Genomic DNA, 15,317 nt, shown 5'->3' with positions numbered 1-15,317 from the left:
CCTGAGATTGTATTTCAGGGTTTTGAGTTCAGGGATGTACCAGGGTCTCTTTTTAGTATTTGCAGGGTTAATTTCACGGGATTGTGTAGGGCAGACATTATTGGTGACAGTGTTGGTAAATTGAGACCAGGAGGAGAGAGAGCGGATTCAGCGTTAGTTAGGTCTAGTTTGGGAAGCTCGCATGAGAGGGCTGCGATGAGGTCTCCTCTGTTTTACATGGTCGGCAGAAGTGAATGGTTTTCTTTGTGAGTGTGGGTGTACTTTTTATGTAGCAGGTGGTTTCAATGCGGAAATGGTCGGACCGGGAGATGGGTTTGCAAGTAGGGTGTTCAGGTGGGATCAGGGGGTTGGTGAAAATGAGATCAAGAGAGTGTGGCCTGCCTTGTGTGTGGGGTTAGTGATTATTTGTTTGAAGCCAAGGGCATTCAGGGATGCCAGTAGGGAGTCACAGGATGATGATAATAGTACAGTGTTGACATGGAGATTAAAATCGCCTAGGATAATTGCAGGTGCATTTATGTCTAAGTGTTTGGTAATGTATTCAATCAAGGGGGATGGGTTGTTTTCAAGGAGCCCGGGTGGAGTGTATATTAGGCAGATTTGAAGGGCGGGCGATTTAAATAGTCTGATTTCCAGTTTGGGGGGGGGAGATCAGTTGCAGGGTTAGATTGAACTTCTTTTTAGCGGCAAGAAGAAGACCTCCTCCTCTTTTTTTAAGTCTAGGAATGGAGTAGATGTTGGAAGTTGGTTCAGTAGGACCGAGTCGGAGTCTTTCAGTCATGACTCGGTGATGGCGCGGATGTCAGGGCTATCATCAGTGAGGATGTCATTGAGCAGGATGGCTTTTTTGACAATGGATTGCGCATTTAAGAGGAGGATGGTGAAGGTGGTGAGGCCAATTAGTTGGGTGAGGGGGGAGATCATGATGGGAAGCAGTGATCGGCGTTGTTCCTGGGAGGCATTAGGTTGAAGGGCACGATATGTGGTGGAGTAATGTTTGAGGGTGGGGATGGGGTGCGAAAGCATAGTTGGGGGGAAGAGAAGGAAGTATTACCAGTAAGAGGGGTGAAATGGGGGGTGAGTGAGGGGGCGTAAAATATAGGGAGATTGGAGCGGTGGGGGGGGGGGCATACGTGATGAATGGAGGACTGGGTAGTTGAGCGAAGGCGAATGGAAGGGGCAATAAAGAGAAACAGGGCGGAGAGCAAAAATTATGGTGCCTGTGGTAGAGATATATGGTGCGGTTGATTAGAAGTTCAGGAATGAGAAGAAAGATAAAAGGATCGGAGAGAGAGAGGGGGGAGGTAGATAGTACAGATGCATGGCACAAAGCTGGCGCACAAAGGGGCGCAACAAGGGGCAGGCCCCTTGGTTACGCTCCTTCGACGCAAGACGCCCGGCGTGAGACGCCATGGCCTGGCTGCTTCTTTTGTAGTTCACTCTGGGCTGGAAGTGAGGCACCGTGAGTGGGCGGTCCTGCGGCAGCGAATTAAGCCGGTAGGATGTAGGCCGCTTGGGGTACGCTTGGGCCTGGCGGGCCTTTGGGAGCAGCCATGAAGAGGAGGAAGCATGGCACCAGCGGCCTGTTTTTAAGGCCTTCGGAGGTGCCGCTGACGTCAGAGGTAGGCGGTCCAGTTGGCGGATTGCTGGGTTGGGCGGCGTGTGGCTCGCGGGTCGTTCGGTGCGCTGGAGGCCCTTACCCCGACGGGTGTGCGCCGGATGCGCAGGCCTCTGGAAGCAGCCGTGAAGTAATTATGTTACTATACTAGGGCCTATTCTGCTGCCAAATACAAATTTAAAAGGGTTTCAGTGGTAGCTAAAAGTTCAGTACTGCCAACTTAAGAGGTTCTGGTGCTGGGCCTGCATAAGGATGTGAGAGGCACCACAAGGTGTTGCTGTGACCTTCACACACAAAGGAAGAGCACCAGCAGTAACAGCATCACTGGCAGTGGACATTACAGCTTGCTGGGATGAGCAAGATTTATCTCTGTGGCATTGCCATTCCTGTCCCTTCACAAATACCATTGCAACTGCTTTGAATTTAATTTGTTCAGATACTTGCCAACAGCAACATGATCATGTTTGCTTTTGAACAGGCCACTACTACAGCCAGATGGAGTCAAGGACATGTTTGGAATAAGATGCAGTCTACTAATCTATGAAAAGATATCATTGTAGAGACCACTGAGATCCAGTTTGTTTGACCAGTTCATACTAGAATATATTTTTAAAAGATTCCATAAGATAAGACAAACAAAATTCTACACACATATGTATACAATCTGGCAACCTTCACTGGATTTGTTTTGCAACAATTTGCATGTTTCCGTGTCTTGTCAAACAAACTGACACTACAGATAACTACTGTATTTAACTAGCTCACACCAGCAAACTTAGCAAAAAATGTTCACAACTGTATCAGAATGAAATCATCCACTCTGCTTACAGTATCATAATGTATATAGTGCCACATGGATCTCTGTGCAGCTCCTCATATGGATTCCAGCTTCCTCGCCTGTGACAGCTGATAAGATTTTTCAGCTGTTAGATAGGAACAGCGAGACTCATAAACCCCTGTGCACCCAGCTTGATGAACTGAGATAAATAAGTGGAATCAGAACTGTCTTGTGGTTGAGTCAGAAATTAACTGAGGAAGGCCAACACACTTTGGAGATGGATCTGAGATGGCAATGGCAACCCAGTCCAGTAATTGAGGCACTGAGGCAAGAGTTTTATTCCTTTCTCCCATTATATATTATGATGTAATTACAAAGTTCCTCTAGGCACATTCTAAACAGGTAAATTACTAGTACAATTCTGTGGCACTATGCAAATATTATCATCTAATTCAAGCACCTAGGGATCATATTTGGAATGAGTTCAGATGCTTCAAGCCAAACTAAACCCCTTATAGCTGAGGTGTGGTTTTCATGTAATCCTAACTGTCATGTTGCCCTATCAAACTTGGCAGATAATTAACATTTTTCAAAGTTGAATCACATAGCCTAGACAGTTCCCAGGAGGATAACACTGGAAGTACCAAACATTTTGGAAACCATTTTCAAAGGAGTTACGTGCATAAATGTAACATACTATCATAGCAATTTTCAAAAGCCATTTATTTATTTAAAAGTATTTATATATCGCTTTATAAAAAATAAATTTTTTTGTCAAAACGGTTTACAATAATTAAAATAAAATTTTAAAAGAACAATCAAATTAAAATAAATTAAAATATACAAAAATTAGTCAATAGCTAGAAAAATTCTGGCTTGAAAATAAATCAAATTAATTACTCAAAAATAAAAATAAAGATTTGTTGCCATAGGACTTGCTATTGCAGGAAAAGAGGGGAGGGGAAAGGGGGGGATGAAAAAATGGAGACGTAATTAATATAGAAGGAATGAGTAAACTGCACTTATTGAGTAAATGCTATGAGCAATTCAATGGTATATATTATAGCAATTCTCAAAAGCCCACTTACTCCAGTAAAGGGCATTTACACATGTAAAACCCAGTTTTACGTATGTTAATGTTTTTGAAAATTAGGCCCTTTGAATCCGGGAACCCTAAAACAATCCATTAAACTCTTCATTAAGAGTCTGCAACATGTTTTCTAGTTTTCTTCACTAATATGAGATTTTTTTTTTTTGTCACTTATTAGTTTGCCATTATTCAAAAAATAAAAACAAACAAACAAATTCCCATGAATTCCAGTTAACATAGTTGACAACACTCAAATTTGTTAATATTTAAGGATGACATATTTACTTACTGCATCCTGGAAACCAAAGAGCACCACCTGAACCTGACTTATAGCATGGCTGTCAAAGTCAAGCTCCAGTTTCAGCTTGGAAAGCATGGTGGCAATGATCTTACGATCAGTGGATCTCACAAACTCCCTCAGGCTTGCCACCAGGGTAGCGATGTGCTCCCACTTCAGTTTGGTTTCTTCAGTTCCCTGTCGGAGAAGAAATTAGAACAGCTGGCAATTATGGCTGGAGGAAAAAAAAAACAGATTGACAGTTTTGTTTATTACACATTAAAAAATGTATCTTGGATAGAATATTTAAAAAAAAAAAATTAGATTGGACGAATTCCAGTCACCCTATAGAGATTGCATCATCACCTAAACCCAATAATTATGATTCATTAAAATAAAACAATAACCATGTTAAAACATCACAGATATTATCCAAGTGTATTCTGAAAGAATACCATCAAGTAAATAGAATAGTTATGGTGATGTAGCCATAAGTCAGTGTATTTACCTATAGCTGAGTTACTCAGGATAACTACAGCCCAAAGGTCTATGAAAACAGCCAGATCTTAAAAAATTGTTCAAACTGAGATATATCTGTTGTCATCTGGGTTTCCACTGGGAGGTTGTTTCACAGTAAAACTAAGTGAAAGTAAAAGGCCCGTTGTCTATTGTGGACCTACTGAGCAGTCTGCCATATCAGAACAGATAGCAGGCTGCCTGAGAGGACCACCACTGTCTAAGGGGCAGACATGTTAAGAGAAGATACAAAAGGGCCATTACCAGGAAGAGATTTAAAAGCCAATAATACATTCTTGAACCGATACACCAGAAAATGGGTAAACAATGAAGATCAGACAAAACTGGTGTGATATGCCCTCTGTGACCTATCTCTGACAGCAGATGGCATCCAGTTAATCCTGAATAGTGCTTGGGATGGATTTTGCACAAAGACTATTACAATAGCCCAGAAAAGATAAAATTAGTGCCTGGGCTACTAATGCTAGATTTATTTTAGACAGATAAAAGTGTATCTGTCAGAGATGAGAGATAAAAAGTAAATTATAGAAACACTGGATATATGGTTCCTCTAATGTAAATGCAGATTCAAACAGAACTCCTAAGCTCTTAATGTATTCCTTTAGTAAGATGACATTTCCCAATAAAAGTAACGGCAAAGGCAAGAAAAACAATGAAGGTATTAACAAAAAAGTAGTCCCCTAATATTATAAGCAATGTAGTAATACAAGGGAATCAATCTATCAATCTAGAAGAACTTTTATTATACATCTAGCAAAAGTTTTGGAAAAAGATTATAAAAAATTGTTTGACAATAAAAAATGATCACACGAATCACATATGTAGCTTAATTGCCCTGAAGCAAAAGAATATATAAATGCAAACCGTGTAATTAAAAACTATCACAATCATACCTTGCATCCATTCATAACTCAGTAAACACTCCAACACATACCAGCACAAATTAAAATGTATCACATGTACAACACTACCCACAAAAACAAATCAAAGTACAATATACAGATTTTCTCCTGTTAGTTATAATAAAATTATTTTTCCACTGATTTTTTTTTTTGTTATAACACTGAAGTTCAGAGGAAAATAAATAAAAACTAAAGAAAGGTTGCTACATATGGTTCAAAAAATCCAAGGACACTTTCTATGGACAGGGCTTATTGCAGTAATAAAATTCCTTAAAATTAAGGGTAAAGAAAAGCTATGTACTGTCTGCACTACACAAAGAGTTACCCATAATCCTATTAAATATATTCATTATGAACTCAGATATGAAATTTCAGACCTGCTACTGGTATTCTGTAACCTATCATTCCAATCTGCTTTTATACTTGAGGACTGAAGGGTAATGAATGTAACACCAATGTTCAAAAAGGGCTCCAGGGGTGATCCCAAGTAACTACAGACTGGTGAGCCTGATGTTGGTGCAGGGTAAACTAGTGGAAGCTATTATTAAGAACAAAATTGCTGGCCCTATGACTACACATGGCTTAATGGGACAGCCAGCGTGGATTTAGGGAGATCGTGCCTTATTAACCAATTAAAATTAGCATATGGAAAAAGATGAGCCAGTCCTTCGTGAGAAACTCCTCAGAAAACTAAAAAGTCATGGGATAGGAGGCGACATCTTACTGTGAATCGATTAACTGGTTAAGAGATAAGAAACAGATGAGGACTAAATGGTCCGTTTTCCCAATGGCAAGAGATGAATAACGGAATGCCCAGGGATCTGACTGAGACCAATGTTTAACTTATTCATTAACTATCTGGAAAAGGAAGCAACACATGAAGTAGTTAAAAAACAAGCAAACTAGGAGGAACTGCACAAATATCGTGCAAAACTGGGGAACTGGGCCTCTAAACGGCAGATGAAATCTAATGTGGACTAGAGATGGGATTCGGCCAAACCTTTTGGTTCGGCCTTCGTTATCGGCCCGCCATGGGAAATTTCGTTTTCCCACGGTTCGGGCCAAATTTTTTCAACTGCCCCCAAACCCACCCCAACCCTTCGAACTGAATTAATTACAACCCCCCACCATCCCGACCGCCCAAGACTTCCCCTCCCCCCCTCCCAAAACTTGCCGAAAGTCCCTGGTGGTCCAGCGGGGGTCCCAAAAGCGATCTCCCCCTCTTGGGCCATCGACTGCCAGTAATCAAAATGGAAGGAGCAATGGATGGCGGGACCATGTGACAGGGGCCGACCAATGGCACCGGTAGCCCCTGCTACATGGTAAGGGCAAAGAGCCACCTGTCACATGGTAAGGGCAAAGAGCCACTGGCACCATTTTGATTAGTGGCAGCCGATGGATCGAGAGGGGGAGATTGCTCCCGGGACCCCCCCTGGACCACCAGGGACTTTCAGCAAGTCTTGGGGGGTCGGGACGGTGGGGGGTTGTAATTAATCAAATTTAAAGGGTTGGGGTGGGTTTGGGGGTTTTTGTTTTTTTTTTTTAATGTGACCTTTCTCCCCCCCCCAAAAAAAAGATAGGAAAACCACACAAAATTTCGTGGGTTTCCCTTTTGTTTTGTCAGTCCCCCAAAATACAATGAAATAAGAAATATCATCTTTATTTCCTATTTCGTTGCAAACGAATGCACATCCCTAATGTGGACAAGAACAAAAGATGCACAGAGGAAAAATAATCCTAACTACAGGTGTACATTGCTGGGTTCCACATTAGGAGTCACCACCCAGGAAAAGGATCATGGAGTCATTGTGGTCAATAGGTTGAAATCCTCAGCTCAATGTGTGCAGGTGGACCAAAAAGCAAACAGAATATTAGGAATTATTTGGAAAGAAACGGAGAATAAACATCATAATGCCACTGTACAGATCTCTGGCGTGACTGTGCCTGGAGTACTGCGTGCATTTATTATCGCCCCCCCATCTCAAGAAAGATTTAGCTGTACTAGAAAAGGTACAGAGAAGGGCACAAAAATGGTTAAGGGGGACAAAACAATTCTCCTATGAAAAAGGGCTAAACAGGCTGAGACTCTTAAGCTTGGAGAAGAGATTAGTGAAAGGCGATATGATAGGAGATTTATAAAATCATGAGTGGGATGGAACAGGTAATTCGGGATCACCATCCTTTCGTATAGGCGTCAGTTTGCGTTACACTGTGAACCGATGTGATATCACTGATGAATGTCTGTATATAAAAATTTTAAATAAATAAATAAATAAAACAAATTAGGGAACGTTATTTATTATTATTTTTTTTTTTTACTCAACCCAGAATTAAGCTGTGGAATTTGCTGCTGGATGATGTAACCAAGGCACTTCTGGGTTGAGAAGATGTTGGGACAAGTTCCTGGAGGAAAGGTCAATAAACTATTAGCCAGGTAGATTTGGGAAAGCTGGCGCTTATCTCTGGGAATGAGCAAGGAGGAATGGATCTACTCTTTGGGATTTGCTGGGTACTTGTGAATCAGACTGGCCACTATCAGACACAGGATACTGGGCTCCATGGGGCCTTGGTCTGATTCAGCATGGCATACTTCATATTCTTAATTTAAAAGTAAACTTTTCAACACAGAGTTGGCTGCTTTGCGTGTTTAAAATATTTCACTGTACATGGCTTCCTTTCAATGTCAAATTCCTAACATACATCAATCATCAATAAAAGTGTTCTAGAAAAGCTCTCCATTCCATAACACTGTGTCATTTCCAATTACGGGATTATATGCTTATGTGTAAACATTTTCAATGTCACCAGCAATCTTAACTGAAAATAAACAGCCAATTATCTCATAAAATTATAGTAATATTCAAAAAACTTGCTGTGGTGTTTGTTTAGTTAAGAAAAATTCAACATATTTCTTATTCTGTAAATAACAGGTTTCTGATGTGAATCCAATTTAATTTTCTTATGCAATGTAACTCCTAAAATAGTAACATTTCTGGGATCCTCATTCAAAACCCATTTAGACAGATAACACAAAACATATCCATCTAAGTCAGGGGTGGGCAAACTATGGCCCTCGGGCCAAACCCAGCCCAATGACAGATTTCTTTTCTGACCATCCTTCTCCTCAGTTTGTCCCATTATCTCCAGCCTGCCGGAACCTTGCGATGTCATCAACAATGGCCTGACATCACAGGCCTTTCTTGATGACTCTGACCTGGGTGTCGGCAGCCGGCAATAACATCCCCCTCAGAGGCAGCATAGAGAAAGCAGCGTGGCCTCAGCATCCACCAATTAAAAGAGGCACAGCGGGGCAGGAAGAGGAGGAGCATTACCCAGCCAGAATCAGCTGTGTGCTGAGAGCTGATAGAGAGGCCCTTGCGGCTGCCTGTGGACCCCCATCCCACTAGCAGCTGAAAAAATAAAGCCGCGCATCAGCACCACTGGGTGCATTGAGCTGTCATCGTTTGTGCTGGCCCCACAGTATGAGAAGTTTGCAAGGGCAGCACTTTCTCTGTGCTGACCTTGTAAAACACAAGATCAGTATGGAGGAAGTGCTACACCCATAAATTCTTAATACCGCAGGGCCTGCAGAGAGGAGGGGACAGCACAGCGAGCTTCTGGAATGATGGATCAGTTCCTTCCTAACAGGCATGCGGCAGTGGTGACAGCAGTAGTGGAGGATTAAAAGAGGCTCCGAGGCTGCCTTGTGTGAGCATGTGTGTGTGAGAGAGAGAATGAATGTGTGTTTGCCTGGGGGTCTGTGTGTATGAGAGAGAGAGAACGATTGGGAGCATGTGTGTGTGTGAATGGGAGCATGCATGTGTGTGTGTGTGTGTGAGAATCCATGGCAGATTTCCTGGGGGGATGAAAGAATGAATGGGTTCCTGCCTGGAGGTCTGTGGGTGGGTGAGACAATGAATGGGAACTTGCCTGGGTGTGTGTGTGTGTGTGTGTTGTGAATGTGTGAGAGAGAGAGAGAGAGAGAGAATGAATGGGAGCTTGCCTGGGGTGTGTGTGAAAATGAATGGGAGCTTTCCTCTGTGTGTGGGTGCATGTGAAAATGTGTGTGTGTGTGAAGGAGCCAGTGAGAGTGAGTGCATGTGTGTGTCAGGGAGCCAGTGACCGCGCGCGTGTGTATATATGTGAGGGGGTCAGTAAGAGTGAGTGCATGCGCGTATGTGTGAAGGGGTAAGTGAGACTGAGTGCGTGCATGTGTGTGTATATGAGCGAGTTAGTGAGAGTGCGTGCGTGTGTATGTGGATGGATGGTAGAGCAATGTGGTGAGAGCGCATGTGTATACATGAGTAAGAGCACATTTTGTGTATGGGTGAGAGAGAATGTGCATATATGGATGACGTCGACCAGCCCGAATCCTAGGGGGTGTTCTGGGCCTCCATTGGACCACCAGGTAAGCATGGGAGGTCTCGGAAGTAATGGGCCCTGGAGGTAGGAGCCTCTAGACTACGAGGAAATTGGTTGAGTGTACGGGGAGGGGCCTGGGAAGGAAGGGGTAACATCGAGAGGGGCTTTTGGTTAAGCAGGGGCAAATTTTCACAAAAATGGAGGGGTTTGGGAAGGGAGCACAGTGTCGACATGCAATTATTTTTTCTATTATTATTATTATTTTTTTTTTTTTTACAATTTTCTAAGGCTATGCCACCTTCACAGATAGTGGTGGGTGGATGGGAGTCTAAACAGACCCCGGAGAATTTTTCCACTTTGGGAGAAGAGGGATTTTTCAGGCCATGTGGCCCTTTTAGAAGATGGTGGCCCCATGCAAAGTGGGCAGCCATCAAGGGTTTTTGCTCCCTTACCTGCGATATTTTCTCACTTAATTTTTCTGTGAGAAACAAAATATCCCAGGGAAACTGATGTGTTATTTTTCCAGGACGTGACAAATATTATGCAAATGCCCCACCCCCCCCCACTGAAATTCTGTCCCTCTCACGATAGTATATCATTGCTTGAAAAATGACCCCCTTAGATTGTAAACCCTTTGGATGCAGGGAAATACATATGGTATCTGAATGTAACTTGCCTAAAAAGGTACGAGCTAAATAAAAATAAATAAATACAATACTTGACAGTGTGGTTAATTGGTTCATTGTCATGTTTGTCAAGTCTTTTACCTGAACGAGGGTTTCCATTAAGTTCCTCACCACCTTGTCCTGGTCCTCTGTCAGTATTCTATGCAATGTGGCCCTCCGTTCACTATCCTTCTTCAGCATGAAGAACCCAGAATCCTTCTCCTCAGGTGAAGGAGGAGCACTGTGATCCTCAAAATTCTCATCAGGGATGCTGATGTATAAATGTGTAATGAAAGTGAACAAAAATATACCCCATTATCTAAAGGCAAACCACATACTTCACTCCCCAAAAAAATAAATAAATAAAAGCCTTACCCTAGAAATAGCGTCCTGTTCCCTTTTACATCTTTTTCTATGCAGGATTTAGCTCGTGTTTTGAAAGAAAACAGATCTGCTCGCAGGTCTGTATCCGGTGAAACGGAGCCATATTCACTGCTACTGCTGGTATCTTCTACCATAACTGGTACGGGTAAGGATATACTGCGAAGGTACTCTGCAGGAGGAGGAGTAATTGAATCGATAGCATGAGTCACCTTTACCTAGCAATAATATACTTTCAATTACTCAAAAGGAGAAATTATTTACCTAATAAATGTGTTTACATTAATGTAGACAGATGGACTCAGGACCAATGGTTTATGCTCCCCTGCCAGCAGATGGAGACGGAGTCAGGTTTCAAAACTGATGTCACCCTAGATTCACCCCTGCAGTGACCTCAGCTCTACAGTATTCTCTTCAAAAGCCTCTGTGGACATACTATCAAAAAAAAAAACTTGATTAAAAACAGATAACCATAACTGTACTCAACCAAACATTGAACCCCAGTAAGATTATAGATGCCCCGATCTATGGACTGGTTGACATCTTACCCGTAATCTCTTGGAATAGATATCCACTCCATGAGTGAATCCTTGGCACCGTTCTTGGGCAGCCGTAGGTGGGATGCTGAGCCCATCTATCTACACTAAGGAAAATGAAATTATCGTTTCCTAGCATGTAGCCAGATGGACTCGACCAATGGGATATAGAAAAGCTACTCCTGATCGGGGCGAGAGGCTGCCTGCGGTCCGATTAACACTGCACTTGCAAAGGCTTCATCCTCCCGGGCCTGAACGTCCAGGCGATAGAATCTGGAGAAGGGGGGCAAGGAAGACCACGTTGCTGCTCTGCAGATGTCGATGGGAGACAGCTGTCTAGCTTCCGCCCATGAGACTGGCTGAGCCCTAGTGGAATGAGCTTTAACCTGAAGGGGAAATGGCTTTTCTACCTCCACATAGGCTCCTGTGACCACCTTCTTAATCCAGCAAGCTATGGGAGCCTGCAAAGCTGGTTCGCCCTGCTTCCTTCCACTGTGAAGAACAAACAGTTCTGAAACTTCCAGATACTGCACCAAAAGCCTACTGACATTCAAATGGCTGAGGCGGTATTATTCCACGTCCTTGTGCTTATCTAGGGATGGCAATGAAATGGACTGATTCAAATGAAACTCTTGAGACTACCTTGGGCAAGAAGGATGGAACAGTATGAAGCTGTAACGCTCCTGCAGTCATCCAGACTAACGGTTCCTGACACAACAATGCCTGTAGTTCAGAGATGCGACGTGCCGTGCATATAGCCACCAGGAACACCATTTTCAGGGTTAATAAACGCAAGGACAGACTGTGCAGAGGCCGAAAGGAGGGCCTGCCAAAAACTCAAACACCAGATTAAGATTCCACGAGGGAACTATAGACCAGTGAGCCTGACTTCAGTGCCAGGAAAAATAGTGGAAACTATTCAAGATCAAAATCGTAGAGCATATAGAAAGACATGATTTAATGGAACACAGTCAACATGCGTTTACCCAAGGGAAGTATTGCCTAACAAATCTGCTTCATTCTTTTTTTTGAAGGGGTTAAAAAACATGTGGATAAAGGTGAACCGGTAGATGTAGTGTATTTGGATTTTCAGAAGTCCCTCGAGAGGCTTCTAAGAAAACTAAAAAGTCATGGGATAGGAGGTGATGTTCTTTCGTGGATTAAAAAATGGTTAAAAGACAGGAAACAGAAAGCAGGATTAAATGGTCATTTTTCTCAGTGGAAAAGGGTAAACAGTGGAGTGCCTCAGGGATCTGGAAAGGAATATGACGAGTGAGGTTATCAAATTTATTTATTTATTTATTTATAACTTTTATATACCGGCATTCGTAAAAAAAACATCATGTCGGTTTACAGACAACTGAGAAAGGAAATTACAATGATAGATGGAGGAAGGATAGGAAGTTAAAAGGTGACAACTTTACTGTAGAGCCAACGGGCGCCACAGTTATTAAATGAGATTACATGTGGTTAACCAGGTTGGACATAAATTAATTATATACAAGAGGCGACAGAGTGGGGGGTAGCGCGGGGTGGGGGATGAAGCGCATAGGGGAGGCGGGGTGGGGTAGGAACTGTACAAGGGGGCAGGTGGTGGCGATGGGAAGGAGAGGTGGTGACTGAATATCAGGAAGCCATAAAATGGATGGGGTGGTGAGGGAGGGAAATTTGCGGATGATACAAAATTATTCAGAGTAGTTAAATCACAAGCGGATTGTGAAACATTACAGGAGGACCTTGCAAGACTGGAAGATTGGGCATTCAAATGGCAGATGAAATTTAATGTGGACAAGAGCAAGGTGTTGCATATAGGGAAAAATAACCCTTTCTGTAATTACACGATGTTAGGTTCCATATTAGGAGCTACCACCCAAGAAAAAGATCTAGGTATCATAGTAGATAATACTTTAAAATCGTCGGCTCAGTGTGCTGCAGCAGTCAAAAAAGCAAACAGAATGTTAGGAATAATTAGGAAGGGAATGGTTAATAAAACGGAAAATGTCATAATGCCTCTGTAATCGCTCCATGGTGAGACCGCACCTTGAATTCTGTGTACAATTCTGGTCGCCGCATCTCAAAAATATATAGTTGCGATGGAGAAGGTACAGAGAAGGGCAAACAAAATGATAAAGGGGATGGAACAGCTCCCCTATGAGGAAGGGCTGAAGCAGTTAGGGCTGTTCAGCTTGGAGAAGAGATGGCTGAGGAGGAATATAATAGAGGTCTTTAAGATCATGAGAGGTCTTGAACGAGTAGATGTGAATTGGTTATTTACACTTTCAGATAATAGGAGGACTAGGAGGCATTCCATGAAGTTAGCAAGTAGCACATTTAAGACTAATCGGAGAAAATTCTTTTTCACTCAATGCACTATTAAGCTCTGGAATTTGTTGCCAGAGGAGGTGGTTAGTGCAGTTAGTGTAGCTGGGTTCAAAAAAGGTTTGGATAAGTTCTTGGAGGAGAAGTCCATTAATGGCTATTAATCAAGTTTACTTAGGGAATAGCCACTGCTATTAATTGCATCAGTAGCATGGGATCTTCTTGGTGTTTGGGTAATTGCCAGGTTCTTGTGGCCTACTTTGGCCTCTGTTGGAAATAGGATGCTGGGCTTGATGGACCCTTGGTCTGACCCAGCATGGCAATTTCTTATGTTCTTATGGAATTGGCCACTGTAGGGGTGGCTACAGGTGCTTCACTCCTTTCATAAAATGTGCCATGTCTGAATGAGCCGACAGGCGGGTTACGTTCACCTCACCCATGAAACAGAAGAGAGCCGCTACCTGGACCTTCAAGAAGTTAAGGGTCAAATATTTATTCAAGCCATCCTGAAAAAATTCCAGAATTAGTGGGATTTTGACCATCTGAGGGGAAACACCACATTCCTCATACCAGGCCTCAAATACTCTCCAGATCCACACATACGCTAGGGAACTAGAGAATTTCCACGCATGGAATAAAGTGGCAATTACTGCCGCCGAATATCCTCACTTCATCAGGCCTCTCAAGAGCCAGACCGTAAGACAGAATAGAGTTGGATGCTTGTGAAGGACCGGTCCCTGCTGCAGCAGGTCCCTGTGCGGTGGGAGGCATAGGGGGGTCTCCACCCCATGGACGCCTGTGCCAATCTCAAGCTACTAGTAGGACTAATCCCCTGTGGCACTCGATTTTGTGAATGACCCTGCCCAGGAGGGGCCATGGAGGGAAGGCATATACGAGCTCCTCTTCTGGCCAGGTCTGAACGAGAGCATCAATCTCCAGGGTCAACAGATCTCTTCTGCGACTGAAGAATCGGGGAACCTTCACATTGTGAGAGGAGGAATAGTCTAGTGGTTAGAGCAGTGGGCTACGCACCAGGGCTCGAGTGGGCTACGAGACCAGGGTTCGAGTCCCGCTGTCGCTCCTTGTGATCTTGGGCAAGTCACTTTACCCTCCACTGCCTCAGGTACAAAACTTAGATTGTAAGCCCTCTGGGGATAAGGAAATACCTACAGTACACCTGAATGTAAACAGATGTGATATCTCTGATCAAATATATAAAAATAATAAATAAATAAAATAAAATTATGAAATGCAGCCAGCGATCTACCACCACCTGAAAGGCTTTGGCCGACAATGCTCACTCTCCTGGATCCAGACTCTCCCTGCTTAGAAAATCTGCTCTGATGTTGTCTTTCCTGTGATGTAGGAGGCTGAGATCTGTAGATGTATTTCTGCCCATTCCATAAGGAGATCTATCTCCTGTGACACTTGCTGGCTTTTGGTTCCACTCAGGTGGTTGATGTAGGCTTTCGTTGTTGCATTGTCTGACATTATGAGGACCACTTGACCCTGGAGTATGTGGCTAAATTGTAGACACTCCAATCTGACTGCCCAGGCTTCCAGGCGATTGATGTTCCAGAGGGCCTCTTCCTTGGGCCAATGCCCCTGGGCCGTCAGTTCCTGACAGTGAACTTCCCAGCCCTGGAGGCTCACGTGTGTCATGAGAACCAGCCAGCTTGAAGGAGACAGGGGTACACCCTTGCCCAGATGAGCTTCCTGCAGCCACCACTATAGCTGAGTGCATACTTCCATTGGTAAGTGGAGGCAAATCAAATAGTCTTGAGACAGTGGGTTCCAACGTGACAGCAGTGGTCGTATGTGTGCCCTCGCCCACGACACTACTTCCAGGGTT

At 43.4% G+C, this 15,317-nt stretch overlaps 1 protein-coding gene across 1 annotated transcript in view; it reads right to left on the bottom strand.

Moving 5' to 3' along the window:
* MAP3K5 (mitogen-activated protein kinase kinase kinase 5) overlaps window positions 1-15,317 on the bottom strand; it is a 375,637-nt gene that overhangs the window by 42,081 nt on the left and 318,239 nt on the right. The window contains exons 23-25 of the mRNA XM_029596916.1: window positions 10,605-10,782; window positions 10,332-10,500; window positions 3,776-3,961 (exon numbers count right to left, since the gene is read on the bottom strand). Of these exons, the coding sequence (XP_029452776.1) occupies window positions 3,776-3,961; window positions 10,332-10,500; window positions 10,605-10,782 (533 nt within the window). The remainder of the gene's footprint in view (window positions 1-3,775; window positions 3,962-10,331; window positions 10,501-10,604; window positions 10,783-15,317) is intronic.

The sequence above is a fragment of the Rhinatrema bivittatum genome, chromosome 3, assembly GCF_901001135.1.
Source record: "Rhinatrema bivittatum chromosome 3, aRhiBiv1.1, whole genome shotgun sequence".
In the NCBI taxonomy this organism is placed as follows: domain Eukaryota; kingdom Metazoa; phylum Chordata; class Amphibia; order Gymnophiona; family Rhinatrematidae; genus Rhinatrema; species Rhinatrema bivittatum.
Note: the sequence above shows the minus strand (reverse complement) of the source record. Positions and strands in the feature narration are given on the sequence as shown.